The sequence below is a fragment of the Boleophthalmus pectinirostris genome, unplaced genomic scaffold (genome assembly GCF_026225935.1).
Source record: "Boleophthalmus pectinirostris isolate CB_2022bp ecotype Guang Dong unplaced genomic scaffold, ASM2622593v1 HiC_scaffold_3, whole genome shotgun sequence".
Classification (NCBI taxonomy): domain Eukaryota; kingdom Metazoa; phylum Chordata; class Actinopteri; order Gobiiformes; family Gobiidae; genus Boleophthalmus; species Boleophthalmus pectinirostris.
Window position 1 is genome coordinate 33,541,010 of NW_026571299.1, and position 21,653 is coordinate 33,562,662.

At 36.7% G+C, this 21,653-nt stretch overlaps 1 protein-coding gene across 4 annotated transcripts in view; it reads right to left on the reverse strand.

Moving 5' to 3' along the window:
• The window catches only part of LOC110168586 (SLIT-ROBO Rho GTPase-activating protein 3-like), a 36,195-nt gene that overhangs the window by 11,230 nt on the left and 3,312 nt on the right, over positions 1-21,653 (reverse strand). For all 4 annotated transcript variants that reach the window (XR_008633088.1, XM_020934034.2, XM_055160373.1 and 1 more), the window contains exons 2-9: positions 15,641-15,836; positions 12,238-12,400; positions 8,608-8,670; positions 5,528-5,713; positions 4,633-4,761; positions 3,664-3,885; positions 3,007-3,108; positions 55-252 (exon numbers count right to left, since the gene is read on the reverse strand). Coding sequence is in view for 3 of the 4 variants with exons in the window: in XM_020934034.2 (XP_020789693.1) it covers positions 55-252; positions 3,007-3,108; positions 3,664-3,885; positions 4,633-4,761; positions 5,528-5,713; positions 8,608-8,670; positions 12,238-12,400; positions 15,641-15,836 (1,259 nt within the window). In the remaining variant the exon portion in view is untranslated. The remainder of the gene's footprint in view (positions 1-54; positions 253-3,006; positions 3,109-3,663; positions 3,886-4,632; positions 4,762-5,527; positions 5,714-8,607; positions 8,671-12,237; positions 12,401-15,640; positions 15,837-21,653) is intronic.

Consider the following 21,653-nt stretch of genomic DNA (forward strand, 5'->3'; position numbering starts at 1 on the left):
ATATGTTGTGTTTTCCATTAACTTTGCCCATCTCTATAATATAGTTATTCTCACAGTAAAGTAGAAGCCCTCTGTCTCTTGCTGGTTGGCACGTCTCTTGGCGATGTTGGCTTTGCTCATGTAGGAGTCAGAGGATGCAGATTTAACAGACTCGGTGGACTGACTGTGCTGAAAGGCGTCGGACACATCGAAATCCTCCACAGTGAGCATGTCCTGGAGGGTCTGCAGCGTCGCATCCAGGGTCTTCCTCACCTGACGCACACAGGATAGAAAAACTGCATTTAATATAGTGAAAAAGTAGAGACCGTTCATTAGGACTTCTGCTATAATTATACTATAGTTTCTCATGAACAGAATTCTATAATTGGATTTGATTGAAAAAGTCAGCAAATATATCAACTTTTCCTGTTATGACACTCAAACATTGCAATTTAACAATTATTTGCACTTTGACATCAGTGAAATCCTTAATTTTCATTAATGTTGTCAAATTAATTAAGATTGTTCTAGTCTAGTATGTAAACAGTCATAGTAAAATGCTGTGGAGAAAATATGTACAGTTAAAAATTGAAATCTATTTCATAAGTGATTACAAATTACAAATCTCACTCAAATATCTTCTCACAAAATTCCTTCTCACTATAATCCTAACACTAAAAATTGATACTGTGACATCCATGCCCATAAATTGTGTGTTGCTTGTTAAATGTTGAATATGCATGAATAAAACACAAGAAAAGAGAGAAAGAAACAAAATTCTCATAGGTGTTGGGTATAAACAAACCACATGATTCCACAGAGATGATGCCACAATAGAGAATTTTCACAGCACTGACAGCTCCGTAAACAGCAGCGCAATTAGCATGAAGAGTGGTGACAGGAACAATTAGGCAACTTCAGTGTGTCATACAGGAAGTAGTGTGAATCTACGCCTATCTGACACTAAATGACTAAGACGGCCGCTAAAAGTTGTGCAACATACACAGATCTACTGCTAAGATCTAACAAAAACAATGTATTACGAATTAGCCATGAGCAGAGCTGCTTTGAATCGTTTTTTTTTTTTTTTAAATATACCCCAATATATTGTGCAAATGAAAATAACATATGCTGACAACAAATTTTGACATGGATTATGCAATGAAAAAAATCAAAGACACTGTACCCTGATAACAATGATCAGAGGACATTTTGTCAAGAAACATAAAAATATCACTTTATACTCTTGTTTTGAACATAAGAGGTTTTTAAATTTTTAAACAGGGTCTTGAGATAATAGTATAAACAATACACAGGATATTCAAAACAACATTTGCAATATGTAATTTGACATTGCCCATGTCTAATAAGCAGTAAGCATATATAGTATATAACATAGACAGAAACACAGTACAAAGCCTTATCCCAGTTTTCCCTGTTGTTGTCTGAGAGGACCACCATGTTTGATCTCTCCTCTGAGGTCCAGCTCTGTGTCTCTCCATATTCATGAGACCAGCCCTGACCTTCACTCAAACCCTGGTCACGTTTGAACAATATCTGTCAGAGGGTCCTGAGCGGCCCGGGGGTCTGCAGTGTGGGGCCAACACAACACCACATGAATACAGATGTGAAGTGACAGCCCATAGGACCTCCTGTTTACTGTTACATGCTACAAGGATCCCAGGGAGAAGGCTGTCTGTTGCTGTAGAGCAAGGCTGGAAGTGTATCAGTTTTTCTTTAATGTCCTTCCTCAAGTAGTATTAATTTTCATTTAAGGTCATTGATAAATAAATCTGAAAATAAATAGTTGACTGAGCTTTTTGTCCATTTCAATTAAAACATATACACCTACCCTATAACATTAGAGCTGTAGTCCACTAAAGTAATTCTAAAGACATGTCTTGGGCATTGATTAATTGACTAAAATGAGGTGCTGTGTGGCACTGGTAAAAGATCTCAACATTATTGGGATCTCAGAATCTGTAGACAGGAAAGTACGAGTAACAGGTTACCCCAGCAGTACTTAAGTATGGGTCAAACGCAGAGGACAAATTTCCCTTTGGGGAAATAAAGTGTACCTTAACCTTAAGTCTACACTTTAAATATTTAATGTCCTTGCCTTTAAGGTACACTTTTGGTTAATGGATTGTTAGTATCAAACCATCAATATTATTCACTATTACTAGTTGTATGTTTTGACTAGTTCTTTATTCCTCCTTAAAATGTACTGTAAATAGGCTATAGAGAATAAAATACAGGTTCATCTCTACATCAGTGCAATAATGAAACTTCAAGGGCTATCTTACATCTTCTGATAAGGATCTGCAATTCATCTTCTGGCTCTGCACCTTGTATGTTTTGACAGACAGTAATTTCCTGTTAAAAAATCTGATAAAAAGAATAAATGACTCAGGACTTTAATATGGAATGTCTGCATCATTTCAGAAGAAACTAAATGCAATCGCCTTGATGCATATCTCAACAACATGGCATTTTGTATTTTAAATATATACACAATTTCAAACGGCTGCCGAAAGGAAGGGCTATGGACATGCCAGGCTTGGTATTGTCAATGTGCATTTAATCATGACTTATATTTTACTTGTATATTCGTTTCACATTTCACTTGATTCACAAATTTTAAAAGAAAAGTTACATCATTCACTTTATAATGTGTTGTTAAGTAGTGAAAACGGCTCATTATTAGTCATTCAGCTCTGATTATAGTGAAGAAGACTCAATTTTAACAAGTTTATTAAGAATGATTTGGGATTAGTAACTACTTAAAGGGTTAGGAGTTAGGGTAAAGTTTTGATTATCTGACCAAATTTTTTTAATAAAGTCGATAGAAAGAACCTTGTTTGTGACTTATTCAGGTTGGATTCAGCTCACAACAATGTCACAGCAATGTCATACTGAAATTTGCAACAGTTCTAAATATATTACATTTGGACTATCATATCCAGTGTGTTCATGTTTATTATGTTGTCGTCTATGTAACATTATACACCTATTTTTTTCCCTTACCTCTTCATTTTCTATCTTTAGTGTGGCGAGCCGAGACTGCAGCTGGTGGTAGCGCATGAGCAGCTCTGTTTGGACCGGCTGCTGGGCGCTCACCTGACACACCTGCCACAGAGGACAACAGCACCTTGAATAAGAATCAGCCTCCATATGCATACATTATACTTCATCACATGCAGTGTTGGAAAGAATACTTTGATGATATATTTAGTTACAAAATACTGACGACCTGACTTAAAATGTATTTTGTAACATATTGTTACACAATCATGGTACAATCAGAGTTCTGTATTCTGAATACTTAGAATACTTTCACAATGAGTTGCATTATTTTGTGAGTAAACGTGACATAAAGTTCTAAACAGCTTTGTGTGTGTACTACCAGTTTGCAAAGCATTAATGTATTACTCATTAGAGAACAAATAATTACACATGCATGCACAAGAGCTGTGTTTTGTTTTTCTCTCACTGATACTGGGCAGTTTAAAGCCTGAATTTCTAGTACTACAGTGGATTCTTTTTTGCATACCACCAAAAGAAACTGAACCAGAATACAGTTACTCAAAATTGGATTTATGAATATGCATTTTTAGTACATGTATTTAGTTATTTCCCAACACTGATCATCACTAGCCCTCCTCTTCCTCCTCTTCCCCTCACCTCGTCTCCCATGTGAGGCTGATAGTCAAACCGTGCAGGAGGACAGAATATTTGGCTGTGCATGTCCATGAACTTGAGCTTGTCTCCTCTGATGTCCATAGCGTCCACTGCTCCCTCCAATTGGTCCAGACCTTCATGACGAGAAGTTTCCAAGCTGTACTCAGCAGATAGGTAGGTTCTCAATGTGCGTGCTAGACTGGCATGGTAACCCAAGTCACAACACTGTGTGGAGATAAAATGTATGAGTTACAAACTGGATTATGAGATCAACAAACAATCCTTCAATCTTTTCCTGTGCATTTGCACAACTCATGCAGTATCTCAACCTATCACCTTGCACTTTCTCTCCCAATAATCATAATCATTACCTGCTGAGGTCAAAGTTCATTCATGATCTCATACTGTGTATCAGCGTTTGTTTAGTTGTCTTCTGAATTTTGCTAAATTTAGTGTGAGTTGTTGTGTGTTGCTGAAATGTGATGAATGTCATGAGCCAGTTTCCCCTGTTGATAACATTTCCTTTCAAAATATCCAAAAGGAAAAAGCTCAAATGCCGAACCCAGTAATTTCTATTAGAAACTACACATTTGAATTAGCTACCATATAAGAAACGTCAGCAATTAACAATAGTATTCCTTCATTATGACATAAATATAATAGTCCTTTGCAATGTTGTGCTGTCATCTGAAACCTAGCAATACAACAATGCTATGTAAGTCCCTGCAATTACTCTCATTGCTCATAATACCACATGTGTCATGAGGTTTGGTTTAGTCAGTAGAGCTTGTGGTACATATGCATAACCAGTTTAGCCTAGCAGTGAGTTTGAATTTGAACTACAAGGATTTCCTAAAGACAGTAGCTACACTGATGTTTTTCATATAAACAATTATTACAGGAAATATGGCAGACAAATGTGCGTTGCTGTAGCTACAATCAATATTTAGAATGAAAGCAGGTGCTACTCACATCAATCATGTCTGAGACGTCGTGGATGTAGTATTTGGCCACCAGGGCGTTGGTCGCAGTGAGGTTGAGAAGATAGTCGTTGCGGGCTTTTGTGCATTTGAGTTTGTTCTCTGAGTACTTTGCTTGTCTCTGGGGAGAAGGAGAAGATAGTGCCATCAGTGTAAGATGTAAAATGGATTCCTAATGCACTATAAATGCTTCTATACATTAGATTAGATTTGGACAGTGCTTAACTTGAAATAACATACTGTTCCATATAGTGTGAGCCCTATGTCCTCACCCGACACTTGCCTAGTCTAATACTTTGTTCCTCTGTCCATCAAATAGTTGTCGGTTTCTTTAATAAAACATTCTTACACCATAGCAAAGGTGTTCTATATAGCTTATACAGCTTTTCTGGTAGAGGGTCTGTCACCTGGAATACAGTATGGTATAAAATGTATATCTTTTTAATTACAAGCTTTTTATTGCCAAAAATACTTGTTTTGGTGGAGCCTCCTGTTTGTCTCCATGGAGATCTCTAAGTTTTATTCAATTTTGAAGAATATTCCAGACAACACAACATTTCCCTGGCTAAAAGAAGGTTTCAGACCCCTTACAGAGTCCCTAAAGTAAGTTTTCTGAGTCTGCCACTCACATGCATTCTTACCGTGAGGGTACTCGCCTCTCCAGAGATCTGACCTCTAATGACTGATAAGTTTATTACCATTAAAATGGATTATATGTGGTAATTCGGCTCTAATACACATGGTGGTATTAGCTTGAGATAATCAGTAGACTATCCAATTCTTACAATCTGAAATGTCAACTCGACAAGACCGTGAAATGATGTGTGGAGGTAATTACACCCTTAAATCCTTCACCTTCTCCGTAATTGCAGCCTAAAATCCCTCACCTTCTCCTTCATCTTCTCCATCTTCTTGACGGAGCTGCGTCTCTGCGGCCGCTCGTCGTGGCCATAGCGCAGGAGACCAGAGTCGTTGGACTTGTGGCTGTGCTTCTCCTCCTGTTTCTCTGCTTCCTTCAGTTTGTTCTCGGCGCTCAGGCTCTCAGTGTGGTACATGTGGTAGGTCTTCATCACCTGAACAACAAGAGAAAGAACTTTTGTTCAGGGAGGTCAGAAAGTTTAAATATAATAAGAAAAGATAAAAATCTATCATATTTTTTGTAACACATTCATCTATAATTGGTTTCAGTGTGGTTTACTCCTGAAGTAGACTTGGTTCTAGACCAGTTTTAGTTCCAGGTTTAGTATCAGTCCAGCACCAGTGTGGTTTGTGCAATGGTGAACTCTAGATTCATTACATGTTAACCCGTATACTACGCCTACAAAGTATGTAAAAATATTATTCATTATTATAATAGTTCTTTTTTTAAAAAGTAAACCTTGGCACACTTTTTGGATTTATTGAGCTCTGAGCTATATCCTATATACTGTATTCCTGTTTAATAGGTGTTACCGGGACTTGTGAAGTCCTACTTTTGCATAGACTAATTTAGCACATTTTCTTAAAAGACTGACAACTATTCATCAAGAAATGTGAGCCAATGATTACAATGTCTAAGCAAAACACAATCTTTCTACAATACTCAAGTTTATTGACAAACTAACATGACATGTGATAGCCTCCAAATCCAATATAAAAGTCACACCTCATATTGTCTTCCTATACCGTGCCCTAACTTCTTGTCTCCTAGCAACAGCCTGACACTGATGTACAGAAAAGGACAGTGAGATCGATGGTAGAAAAGATTAAGGCCAAAAATAGAAACTAGGGCCGCTCAATGCGATATTGTTACGGTGATATACAAACACAAACTCACACAAAATTAAGGAGGAAAGTAGCCTACAGTTAACCCCAAAATGCCAAACCTATAACCTTCAACCTAGTAGGCTATGCATTACTGTCAATGCTGTACTTAATGCTACAACTAACACTATTACTACTGCAATTACCATAACTAGTATTGTTACTAATACAACTAGTCATAATACCTCAATTAACCACTACAGTATAAATACTACTATACTGTACACAATGGAGATTTTTAGGTAGAGGATTTGTCACCTGCTTATTGTCTCCATGGAGATATTGCTTAGCCTAAAATGTTTGCCATAAGACAAGCAGGTGACACCACCAGGCCAAATTACAAGACACGTGTGGAGACGTGAGACCAATAACTGTATACAATTCCACAAAATGCCTTGATTTGGAGTAGCAGTGAGGTCTAAGTAACTTTCAACAGCACATAAGATTATGAAAACTTTTATATAAATCACATAACACTAAATATAGTTGATTTTAACAGTCTTCAGCTATTCCTTATGCTGTCTGTGTGAGATCTGAAGATGTTAAATAATGCATGAAGAGCACTGAGGAAAAATCAATATGAGGAGAACAGTAAAGTGCTGGATAATGTTACACGCCTGGATAAGTCTGGATCTCTGTCATGCTAGTATCATGTAGAAAAAATCCAATCATTATTCCCTGTGTATGCAGACTTATTAATGTAGAAACCAAGGAAGAACAATGGTGGGGAATACAACATGTCAAATATTTTCATTGGTTAATAATTTTCATTGAATTTAATTTTCATGAATAACTGTGAAAAGTTAGACAATATCTTTCTAATTAGGAGACAAGTGATTAAGTACAAGCTGTTTGACAATGGTGGGCGCTGAGTTTTATCAATATGATCTTGTCTTAGAGTATGTAGCCATTAGAAAAAATCTAACATAATTAGATTAGTCTTTTAATGCCTAATAGAATCACCAAAGAAAGACCATATAATGATTCATTTAAGAAGCATTTGTGCATTAAAAAAAACAACAACTGGTCTGTATAGAGATTTTTGTGTAGCTCTAGGGCTGTAAGACAAAATACATCGCTATAAAAGTCGATGGACTGGTCATATTATATTTTTACAATGGGATAAAACCATTAACCTATGGAATGGGGAAATATTTCTGCCACCTCATGTAAAATAAATCATAAATACATGTAAACGTAAAACAAATATTTTAATATATTTGAGGATAGCCTATAATCAAATTATATTTTTGCAATCCATCAGTAATGTACTGAAAACATGCAAAAAAAATGAATGGATAGAAAAATGATTCCTCCCAAAACATCTATATACCTTTTTTGAAGATTTAACGGCAAATGTATTTTCTTTCATATAATTTTTCTCTTTTCTATATTCAAATCTTCAAAATATTGCCTCTACTTACAACAAATAGTACCCGCACTGCCTCTGCACCACTATACAAACTTCAATAGTGGATGCATGTACAGTATTGGTCTGTTAAACCACATTCTCAAATGCACCTTCTGACATGTTATCCCATTACCACACACTGATAGGGCCAGTTACATGTTAGATTAGCCGCTAACATCACAGCTGCTTATGTTTACTGAGCGCACCTACAGCACAGAGAGTGCTGACTGTGCCCTGAGCGTTGCAAGAACGCTCTATCCTTCAGCTCATGTGGAAAGGCACAGCAGGAGGAGGAATGCTAATTTTCTCCTTCTGTGACCCTGAGAACAAGGAAGAAGAGACCTGTTCAGGAGCAGTGAGCTGATAAGGCCTATCTCCAGAGCACAGTCAGGGCAGCTGCTGTAGTACAAGTAAGAGCCACAGGGCTGAACTGTAAGGCTGAACAATTTAAGAAAAAATCCAATTGTAGTTTTCTGACAAGTAAGTGAGATTGTGACTAGAGATTTGAGATATCACAGTACACATTTTAAATACATTAAAGGCCATTAATAACTGAGAGTAGACTGAAAATTGAACTGTTAAACTTATACAAGAAGACACACATCCATTTCAGAACATGTTTGCAGAGGTCTGAACTACAGGATTAGCAGGTTTTATACATAATGAGACAGTATATTTTTGACATTAATGATGATTATTGATATTGCTATTTAAATGTTGACAGTGATATGGGGATCATTGAGGTTTACTCACAGTGTAGAGCTCATTGGTGACTTTCACAAGTTCTTCATGCATCTGGACGCCAATGTCTTTGCTCTGTAAAAATAAAAGAAAAGGTATAATGTTTTTTGATTTATCTTTGACATTTACCACCACTGAGAGTAGAATGAATGAATAATGACTACAGTGGAACGCGAAGCATACAGAGGTTTCGACAAGTCTGTAAAGTGCATTATAAATGTTAGGCATTACAATTCATAGTATTTTAAGTAAGCCTAATGTTAAACCACTTTTAATAAATACACATTAATTAGCCTTACTAAAGCATGAACAAAGACTTTCATAATTCAGATTCATAATAAACAATGTTTATTAATACTGATTTAGACTTCTTGATCAAGGAGTTTATTAAGGCTAATTAAAGTGTAAATATTATAAAGCATTATTAAGTTTAAGAAATATTAAATGTCACAAACCAGTGCATTCTTAGTGCTTGAATATACAAATGGATGGATGGATGGAGGGACTAACATGTATTCTAAAATGTATGCAAGTAGAACAAATAACCCATTATAATATTTTTTATTTTATTTTATTAGTGTGATAGTTATTCCAGTGAAGTGAAAGTATACAAACTTATGCCTCACTACTTTTACATCTAGTAATAAATGAATGCATTGTGCCAGTAGTGACTTGCGAATGGCTGTCAGCGCTCAGTAAAACGTTATCACGGCCTGCACCAGAGGAGACCTAATACAATGCCCAAAGTGCTCACAGAGACAAAAATAGCTCAGACTGAAGCGGTAACTGCAGCACATTTGAGCTGCTTGTGTCTCTGCTCCAGCTCTGTTACAGAAGCTAAGAGCCTATGATGAATCGGACATGTCCCGTGACGAGGCTTAGGGCCCGGTGAAGTGTGGCTCTGAAAATCCTGTAGAGACGATATACAACCCCGCTTAGCTCCAATCAGTCCTGCTATTTGTCACATCCCAGGGACCACTTGTCAAAACAGCAGTGGAGCATTTTGTGGTAAATGTGACAGGAATTCAAAGTTTAGCACAATAAGCACATTTTGACTTTGGCTTGACAGACTTGACAGAAGCCAGGCCTGACTCATTCCTCCAGTACATCTGTAATTCATTAGCCCTGCAGTAGTGTGAATGTGACAGTACAACCAGATTATTGTTTCACTGGATGTGTTATCATTTGTGTCACTTTGCAGATTTTGGCCTTTGAAGCGTCCTTCCCAGTTTGTCCTCAGTGCATTAGATTTGGTTTTTAAACAGACTAATTCGTAAAAATGAAAGTAGAAGAGCATTGTTTCTTTTCTTTTTTTTTTTTTTTTTTTTTACAAAGGTGAAATGTTTGTGAGTTTGTAAACCTTACTATAAATTTACATAATTTTTATTCTTACTATAGAGGCCAATATCTATTATTTGTCTCAACAGTAGGACAAATACAGGATATAAGTATCGGTTAGAAAAATCAATATTGGACAATCCCCACTATAGGTTATAAGTTGCCCTCTTTGTGGTGGGATACAATGTGCCCCTTTGCTCTTTCTCCTCTCCCCAGGACTCTTCCCTCCTCCCTCCTGTCCTCCTTCTGGGCATAAATTATCAGAGTGCCGCTGCTGTCAAATGATAGTGATCTAACATCCCAAAGGCAAAGGCTTCATCACAGCTTTAAATCACAAGCACTATGTGGGGCTTTCAGAAGTATTAGAAGAGAAAATACAAGAGGTGTAAAGCACAGAAGTTGGCTTTAGTCACACTTGTAGTAATGGACATAAGAGATTTCACTCAAAAAGTGAAAGTGACCCTTTCTATATCACCTTTTTCCATTTGGTTATTTTATGCTGAAGTCAATTTATGTTACTTATATATTATATTACAATGATCATGTAAAATAATATACACCAAATATTGTGTTGCATCAACCAAGAGACATCCAAGATTTGGGAAAATTAGACAGACATTCTATGTTTCTATCATGTGTTAATCAATTAAAGTAATTTTCTGCCTTGTGTTGATAGGCAAATGTGTCCTCTACTTTCAACCAATTCTTCAATAATGTAGAGGCCTCCTGTCTGGAGCAGTGGGCGGCTAATGAGAATTAGCCTATTGTGCAGTCACGGAGAGAATATGCGTAATCTGCATAAAAAATACATTGCCAAGAAACTGCTGTGATGTCTAATTTTGTATAATAGCAACTAACTACTGTATAATAACTACTATTCTGGCATTTTGTCTAAAGGTGTACTATGCTATGTGATGCCACCAGGCCAATTTACCTGTCAGATCTGTGGAAAGACAACAGACAATAGACAAATGTGCATTGGAAAAGATATATAGTACATTTTTAAATGCAGATTACAAATTAACGATACAATTAATTTCCATTTCTCCTCCTTTGAAGATGTAAACTATAAAATGTTAGGTATGATTAGGGGTGGGCGATATTTCGATATTTTAAATATATCGAGATATTTTTTAAACTCGATATCAATTCTGACATATCGTATATATCGAGATAATGCTTATATTCAATTCTGATTTCGCCGCTTCGCTTGATTGTCTTCTCTGTCGTCGCCCGTGCGCCTCCGCCTCCCTGATTTTGTTCGCTCGTGTCTCATTCACTCCTCACTATCGCCGTGAACGCCGAAAGTTGGTGCCAGTGAAAAGCTTCTAGCGCCACGAATCTTTTACACCATTTACAGACAAAACCACCAGCAGCACATCCTCATGTTCCACCAAGTCGTGTCCTTTAGTTCAAAAGAAGTTGAACCGCATGAGCAGCACGTGGAGTACGCTGTTTATGCAAATTAGCCCTGCTCTTTTTCAATTTCATTTCTGTAAAACGTAAACAAGTCTGTGCAAAGCTGCAAAAAAAAAAAAACACACATTGTAATCTCAAACGGGCTGATGTGGCTCTAGAGTCGTTATGCTATATATCTTGTAAAGTTTAGTCATGTAAATTCTATTTATGCAGAAGATTTTTATTAATAATCTGTTGCAGTGTAACTTTGTACAATAGAGTTTGGAAACGTTGGGTTTGATCTGCAGTGGATTGTGGGAAACCTCAGAGCTCCTTACTGCTGGATAGGAACATGGATCTGTTAAAATAAAGAACATCCTGAGCTTCTTCTGCTAAAGGAGCTCATAGTTCTGGTTATGGTCTGGATAACAGTGTTAATGCAAAGATAAGCTTGTGTTGAGTTGTTTTATTTATGAATGAAAAGAAGGAAATATGTTTTATTTCTTTTATTTTACAGTTAAATTATCATTTATGTAATTAGGGTTTTTTGTAATCTTAAATGTTCCTATATGAACTGCTGACCTCTTACATTTTAATTTAAAAAAAAAAAGGACCTTGTGGAATTTGGCAGATTTGTTTTTGCAGTTTTCAGTTTTAGGGGGTTATTTTTTCCTGTACAGATATTGAGATATATATCGTATATCGAGATATAGCAAAATATATCGAGATATATTTTTTGATCCATATCGCCCAGCTCTAGGTATGATCACCATAAAACTGAAGCCTTAATGTTGACAATACAAAATGTCTGTTTGCTTTATGCCATGTTTTCCATTGTATCCATTAGTTACCCAATCTGTCCGAGTTACTAATTGTTTTGGGCTGTAGCTTCTTTTCTGTTCTGACCTTTTTGAAGAGTCTGATGACATCCTCTCCGATATGAGCCAGCCGCACAATCACGTTGTTGTTGTAGATATCGCTGAGGGTGGCGTGGTCCCTGCTCTCCCTCCGCGTCTGCTCCAAAACCAGGTACCAGCAGTTGACCGTGGAGACGAGGTGCTGGTCTTTCCTAAAGAAGAGACAAACAAGTATTAGACCGATTATCCACTCAGGAAGATCTGAATACATCAATTAGACAGTAGATGAGATAGAGTAAAATGGCTTTGCTGATTGCATTTATCTATTGTTCTGGATAATTAACATTTTGTAACAATATTTGGTCATTTTTCAACAAAAATACAAAATTTTATCAATTTTCAACAATATGCCATTTAATAAGATTGCCCTGTTAGTAGAGCTGTTCCACTAATCAGATTTTAATCAAACCAAGATCCAATTATTTCAAATCATCAAGGATCAGCTTGGGGTTTTAAATCTCTGTCAGCAAAAACATGTTGCACTGATTAAAAGTCTGTACAGTTTATGTGCGGAAATAATTAAATAAAGGCTGCCATTTTTGTTTATATTTAATATGAAAATTTGAAAAGTTATCAGTCAATACAATAATTTATTCCCACAGCTCTACCTGTTGGGTACTTTTTATAATCATGAGGGCAGGGTGCATGGTAAAGAAACGTTTCCCAAGTTCCAAAGAATATCACTCAAGTTTTCAAGTTTCTCAGAAGTGGGTCAAACGATGATGAAAGCAAGACTCAAGAAAGCTCATATGTGTACTCACTTCCTGTTGGTGCAACCATAACTTCACCACACCAATCAAAGTTTCCACTGAGCAAACATGTGGTCTCAGAATGAACACTGCAGCTACCAGTGGCTCCTAAACTGTTTCCTGAGTTTATTTTGTGAAACCAATCCTTGTGTTACATTACAATACAATAATAGGTCATAGATTATAGAGCTAAGTTTAATAACAGGGACTTGAGTGTATTCATTGTGGTGAGGTCATGAGACTGGACTGACTGGCAGGTTCACTGATGACCATTTAAAATGACGCGGCTGAAACTAGGACACCAGTGTAAAGACAGATTATGTGGCCTGTTTTCTCAGGTCTCCCCTCTGGCTAATGCTTCACTTATCAATGTCCAAATGGTTATCTGCAGTGCTGTCGGGCATAGTGTCATCAAAAGTATCGGGAAATCAGATACTAATCGATACTCAAATCAGTGTCTACTTACAATAGCTGTAGTAAGTATAGTATCGATACTGAAAAAGACACATTCATAGGACAGAAGTGAAGCTTCAGAATGGTCTGGAGCTGTATCAGAACAAGTACCAGAGCACATAGACCAGTATATGCCTATGGACCACTATGGCACCAACCTCGACAACTGAAGCATTACACAGATATTAGACCAGATGGTAATATAAGAGAAAGTACATGATTTAATGCTGAAACTTGCATTCTACTGTCTAAAGAAAACGTTTTTTTTTATTATTATTATCATTCTCTTGGAACTGGTATTGAGTGTTGATTCATCTATTACTTAGAATTGAAATTGAGTATCATGTATCAATTTTAGTATCATAACAACACTAGCTGGATATGTATAAACAGTAAGAGCTCATTGGAACAAAATATTGCAAGTATTAGCTGTGGTTTTATCCATACTAAAATAAATACATTTTAAAAATTGAATACACATTTATTTACTCATGACCAAGCAACAGTGAACTCCTCAAGTTTACTTCATTCCCTGTGTCTTGATTACTATTCATTTAGTATGCAACAAACTTTTTGAAATCAACTTTCTACATGAAAAAAGTTAATGTGTTGATGTGGCAAAAGCAGCCAAATAAAAAGCATTTTCATTTAGGCTTACTTAGGCACACTGAAACAACTCTTGGAGCATTCAGATTAGATAAAATACTGAAATATTAGTTAAACTAATAAAAGAATCCCATGAATTTCAGAACAGGTTTGTAGATGTCTAAACTACAGGTATAACATTTTTTCTATGTAAAGACATTTTGACATATAAGATATTTTGTTCTCTGCAGGTGAATCCGTATTATCTAAATAATTGCAGCCATTTCTGTTAATAATATGCCCACTCAAATTGTGATTTCAGTTCAGTTGCAATATACTGTGCACCCTTAGTTATTGGACATTGGATTCGTAACAATACATTAGCTATGTATTGTAGAGCCCTATATCTGATTCTTCCAGTCAACTGCATGTGGATGTGCAGTGTAGAGGAGCATGATCTAAAAGTCAAATTAAGCTGAAGGCTGGTCTGAGCATCCATGCAGTAATACCTCGGGTTGCTATGGGGTACATGTTAGTTTCTCTTACGCTAACACAACAATCTGACTCTATCTGGATCAAACCAAGCGCATTGTTTCCAGTCTCGAGTATTTTCAGTGAAAGAATGAAACTATTGAGGCTGTGTGGAGTGGGCAATTGTTTGATAGCAGACATGACAGTCACATTAAAAGTAAAGGGGGGTGGTAGAGTGACCTAGTTGGGGAAATACAGCTGCCTCAGGACACTGTCTTGGCCTGGCTATGTATGTGTGTATGCGTATGTGTATGTGTGTGCGTGTGTGTGTTTGTTTGTGTGTGTGTGTGTATGGGTGTGTGTGTGTGTGCGTGTGTGTGTGTGTGTGCAGCACACTGTTGTCTGTTTGTAATTCTGTTGGCAGTCAAGGCTCTGTGTGGTCACTGTGGATGCGTGAAAGTATAGAAACAATGAATCAGACTTCATTTAGTCCTAATAGGTGGTATAGCTTCATTTGCTTAAGGTACTGTTGTATATTACATGTGATTGACTAAGCATAATAAAATCATGTGTATTTAAGGTTGAGAAAGACCTGTTCCTATTTACGGATTTAAGTCTATTTCATAGATCTTTAAGGTGCACTACTTTGTAATTTTTCTAGTGAATAGTCCATGGAGATGTTAGTGTTCTGTGTGGAAGTGCAAGTATAGCATTAAAGTATGGCATTAACTACTGGTATTTTATTGCTAAAACATAACCCATAACATAACCCTAACCTAATTACCGGTAGTATGAATGGATTTGCCTCTGCATAGATTTGTGTTCCTTTAAAATGTAAGATATACAAAAATTTATAGTAAAACTAGTATCAAAACTAGAAACTATAAAGTACTGATGCTGAAAAAGATCACATCAAACGGACTAAGTTGAACATTTCCTAAATAATTAATGAAGGGTTTTAATCTATACAGTTTATTTTTACAACAAAGTAATATTGAAAAAACTACCATATTTTGTGTTGAAAATTGTATTCTATAGTCTAGAAAATGTGTTTCTTTCGCCATTGTGGTATCAAAATAAATACTGAGTATTGAGCCTTTTGACTGGTAAAACTCTGGTTTCAGTAGTACTTACTTGAAGTGCTGGTGCTCTCTGGCGGTGCGGATCTTGGAGGAGTATCTCTCAGCCAGTTTGTCGAGTCCTCTGGAGAACTCCAGCTGCAGCTCAGCCTTCCGTCTGAAGAAGTCCTGCAGGTCCTGGAGCAGCTGCAGTCGAGACTCACTCTGCTGCTCCAGACAGCGGAACTGCTCCACCAACTGGTTACGGATCTCTGAGGAGACACAACAACTGGTTAATATAAAGACAGGCATTAGTAGTATGAGAGATACATAAAAAATGAAATGTTTAGACACAGATGTAGAAGTCTGCTCTACTCTGAAGTTTATAAAGCTCAGAGAAGGACTAATTTCTAGTTCAGGGCAGTATAAACTGTAGCTTCCCAGGTCAGTAACTTTAGATTGAAAATTTCTTCTGGCAGCCAAAATGTCTCAATCTCAAATTTCAGACATTCTCCAGATGACTACTTTTGAAACCTTTTCTACGATGCACCACTCCCGGACAAATGAGGGATTACACCCATTTGACCCACCCTTCAATGCCACTGGGGCAACCCTTTTACAGTTGAAACCCACAAATGACCATCACACTTAAATAGCCTACACTATGAAGTTAGCATCCTGTTTGTATTATCGATGTTGTTTTTTGGCTGTAATTGCAACTATCAATAGATATATACAAGAAATAAGGCATAATATTGGAACTGAAAAAGCCAAGCTAGCACAATAGTTTGCAAGTGTTTACAAACTGGATGTAAAGTATGAACACAACACTCAGTCTGCGTGCCAGACATTTCTGCAGGTCAGGAAGCTTTAAGCCACACAAAAGCATAGCATGTACATAAACACATGCGTGGGTCCATCTAAGCCAAGAGTGTAAGCACTAATAAAGGAAACACAGTCCAAATAATTGGATAAAAATGGATGTCAGAGTGCATTTAGTGTGCTGTGTGAGCAGAGCAGGGGTCGAGGGGGGGTCTTAATGCTGGGGAGGCTCACGTGCGCTGGAGATGCATGTCTGATGATTGCAGCAGACAGCACGGAAAATCGAAAATAGGTCAGCTCCTCAAAATGCATTGTACTGAGAGAGCCTTCAGAAAGTTAGGCTAAAATGCATGGCTCTTTTCACTTAGGAAATTATGCTGTTTGGTGAAAAGTCACTGTCTACATTTTTCATAACTTTGTCATAAATTTTTAGATTCTGTCTCTTAAGTTTACAAATATGTAATAAATGAGAACACATAATATGAAGGCACATTATTAAAGTTGATGAAACTTTTAATCTTCCAAAAAAAAAAAGTCAGCAGCAATATTTTAAGTTTTAACTTTGACTGTCATTAAGTTCACAAGCTTATCTGTTAGTTAGTGTTGATAATGAATCAAAGAACTTACTTTTGTCCAACTTAAACCCAACTGCAAGAAAAACATGCAAATAATAAAACTGACCCAACATTCCCAACAGTCTACTGTTCTCTCCATCATATTCTGAACAATAAGTCAATATAGTAATTATTATGATGGGCCTACCATTTGACTACTGTAATGTTCTTTTATACACTACTGAAAGTACTGAATGTTCAGCAACTTTCTAATGAGAAGATGAAAATACATATATGCACAGCTGACGTCTGATCTGGATGTCACATGGTAGGAAGTACAAAGAGCCTCTCTGAAGCTTCATTATGACACAGTGTTTCAACCATGCATAGTATTATTGCTGTGCGCTGAGAGGGCTGTATCAATGGAAAAGACTGCCCCCTGAGAGAAGAGACCTATTGTTTTGAACTAAATGCCATTTCGACAAGAATAAAGGATTAGACAATGCAACCTAGAAAGATTTTGGGACACTGCATGAAACAAAACAGAAAAAGGTATTTGGTAATTGCTAATTTACTGCTTTTTGGAATCAGATAATAATGGAAATAATGTATCCATGATTCAATCTAGTCAAACTTAAAGAGCACACCTTACACTAATGATCTGTGTTATGATGTTGTTTCCTCATAACAAACATACCTGGAGTTGTGTTTTGTTTCATTCACACATGTTTAATACAAAAACCCTACATATTTAGGAGGTGCTTTTTTTGTTTTTAAACAGAAAACACTCTGTTCCTCCCTGTGATATCATGCGGAAATATAGGAAGCGCTCCACTGTGTTTTAAACTCAATACTTCTCTAAAATCATTTGAATGATTCATCAGTCCTGGAATTGCCTGTCTCTACTTAACAAAAAGTAAAGGTAAAATGTAGCTGTTAACTTGAAACCTACCACTTCAACACATCACAAAGTGCAACAGAGCATTTTGAGCTTTGGAGATGTAGACAGACAAATGATAATAAATTACTCAAACATGTGTGAATCAAACAGAACACAACTCCAGGTATGTTTTTGCTGTAGTGACAGCATTATAACATGGCTAAATCTCACAGATTTCTGTGTAATATAAGACCTTTAAGGATCAACCTCAACCCCGTAAGTTGAATGAGAACATAAATGTATAAAAAACAACCATGTCAATCTTTGGTTATTTGAGCATCATGATTATACAGGTTTTACATTATCATTCTGAAAGTTGAATAAATTTGTGAATAATCATAAAATCATAATTAACCCAATAATTGCTTCATATTGTAACATCCCTAAAAACAACAGAATATTTGAAATATATTCCTCCAATGGGCACCATTCTACCATTCAGTTTTGAGCTCTACAATTGCATCTGTCTTAAAAATTGCATCTGTCTCTATTTAAATTTCCACAGTGGCTGAACCTAAAGCTTCAATAGTAAATTTTGTGAATGCAAAAACATGAATGAAAACATGGGTGAAAATGTCCTGTGTGTTTTGGACATGTTCCCCTTGTGGTCCCCATAATTTGTCCCGTTGCCTGGATACCACTGCCCAAAGGCCTCTGTTCTGACACTCACAGCAGTCAGTCTGTTTAGCACAACCAACAACTTTCTCTGTGGCTAAATGCTCAGTAAACATCATGAACAAACAAGCTCATAAGATGCTAAGCTACATCAAATAACAACATTCTTGAATAGATTGGGAAAAGTAAATAAAGCCAGATTGATTGTATAATTTTCACATTTCCACATTTCCACATGGCCAATCAGCTCTGCATACTTTGGGATGCTACTGACTTGTTTAAAAACATCAAATACCTATTAACTAATAATAAATAACTTGCCATAACACTGCTTTACAAATAAACAAAAGTAATATAAGTGTGACCAGACATGTCAAACCTCCGTCCTAACTTGGGATGGTCCAACCACAATCACTAATTTGTAACGCGTGTCCCTCAAATGACATCTCCTTTTGAAAATTGTTCTAACATTCAGAACAAAATATATTTCTTTTACCTGAGATAAACTGGAGTTTGGTGCTCTGATATGCTGTTTTGCATGTAAGTTTCCGTGTTTGTTTTGACATGAATGGACCAAGAGTCTCTCTGACTGGCCAATCTGCCTATCAAGGAGACAGGAAACAGTTCCAGGCCCACTTGTCTTCATACAGTTTTGTCAAAGCATGTGGTTCTGACCACCCAAGTAAATACTTTTAGAGGTCCTATATTGTTATGTACTAGAGTCAAACAGATCTTGCCAATCCATTCAGGTAGTCGTCCAATCAAGAACCTACATAAAAATAATACTAAAAACTTAAACATCCAAAATTTGCATGATCAACTTCAAAACTAATACATTGTGCAGTATTTTATGCTATATTGTTATTTTGAAGGAATGCGTACATATTAATAGCACATGGACAAGCAGACTTCTCCTAAATAGACTCAGCAGTACATATTTCCAACAGTGAGACATCAAATATAGAAATAGCTGTTTGCATTCACTCTCTGCTGGAGCTGTTATTTTTAGATCCTAAACTCTTACGAGGGACCACTGGGCTGCACTCAATGAATGATTCAAGCCTTCAGAGTAACGCATAATCACATGAAGACTGCAAACACTTCCATTAGTTACAAGTTAAGGAGCAGGACTACTAACCAGAATATAGCTCATTCTCTGCACAGATTACACAACAGCGTGAATTGACCTAAATGAGTTACGTGCTGCTCTAGGTTTCCTCATCGCAATGTTCAAAGGAGGTTATTTAAAAATTTACCAAAAGACAAAGGTCCTATTTTCTATGTCTTAATTTGGTGCTTGATTTCTTGTTGGTTTGTCACAATTAAGAATCTGATTGTCTGAGTGCATTCTGGAGTTGTCACGATACTAAAATTTCAAACTCAATTTTATTTTTGATACTAAAGAACAGGCTTAATAACTTATCAATTTTTATACTACAATGGCAATTAAAATCCATCTCTTTAATAGAATGTAAATTTTAATACAAAATAACAGGGATGTAACGATATCCAAATCTCTGGGTACGATATTATCACAATATGCATCTCAGGGTACGATATTTATTGCGATATTTTGGAGTGGCAAATATAATACTACATAGGACACTTTTTTGCTTTTAAAATACCTTGACAAGGTTTTGGTGCAAATTAATACTCTTGGAATAACCAAGAATTCAAATAAAAAACATATTTCTTCATGTTGTCTGTGCTGAAATGAATCATGGAATATGTAGCTGTTCCTACTAAAGAACAATGCATTTAAGCAAAGGAACTTATAATTCGATATATATTGTGGGAGCTCTTGATATTATTGTTATCAGTTATTGTTACATCCCTACAAAATAACTGATTCAAAATGATCATGCTGTCTACTAGTTGTCATAAATATGAAGATCCATGACTATTGTAAAACTTTTCAGGGAAGGTCCACTTTTGTCCTATATTATTATACTTTTCACTATTGCTAATACTGGACTAGACCAAAAATAAACCAGAACTTGAACATGATTAATCCAAGTCTACATCAAGACTAAACTGGGCTCAAACCAGTACTGAACCAAGTGTAAATAATGCAGGCTTAGTCAGACCTAAAGAGAACTTCAGCTTTTATCTCCTGGGGTCATTTGGGTAGATCATAAGCCTCATTACATGGTCAGGCTAGACTTCATGTAGGTGGATTAAATTATCTTGACAAATGGGTTATTGTTTGCACAGGGATATTTGGAGACCTCACTGTTACACCTCAGAACACACCCTGAAACACAACCAAATTACAAGCCTAGACAGAACTTGTTTATGGTGGTTTTGTATTTGTCTTAACCATCTAAAATGCAGATGGAATGAAAGTTTTGGTTGGGTTGTGTTGTGTTATGCAACTAATTTGGGGATGTTGTGCTTAGTCATTGAACAGAAATTTGTCCGGTGCATTTGACCCAGCAATGCCACTTGGACAACCTGTCAGCAGCAATGCATGGACAATCACAGCAACATTGAGCTAGGTTGGCAGGGGTAGCTATAGCTGGAAAATTAGCCTATTGTGTATAGATGAGTTGATTCTATATGTTATGTTGTTCATGTAGATTGTAAATACTATATGATTGTTTGTGAGGAAAATGTGTTTCATTGGATGTATATCTACCCTGCTCATTTTGGTCAGTACTTTGGGGTAAATATTTCATCAGCACAGACACACAAACTATGGAGTCCCTGTGGTCATTATGGCCTCACAGTGTCTCCGTGCAGTGTCTGTGTTTAGCCATGCGTGGATGGTCACATGTGCACTAACCCAGACTGACACGTTGACATAATTTCTCATAATGCCTGTGGTCTTGTGTTTAACTTTGCAGTAATAACGAGATAGCATTTACATCCATATTTAATTATGCTTTTTTTACCTAATACAGCTCAAGCCTGAAACACAGATGCACTTTCCTTCACTTCTTTGGGACCTGTGCAACTTTCTGGTAGAGAGTCTACCACCTCCATGGAAATGCTTTGCTTGTTATGTTCCACAGTTTGACATTAAACTTATCTGCCTCAATGGAGATTAGCAGGCTGGGGCGTCAGACTGGGGGAGTGAAAGGTACTCATTTAACCATGGCCCAGAATTTGGTACTATACCCCTGCTACGGGGACACAGCCAGGTCAAGTTATCGCTT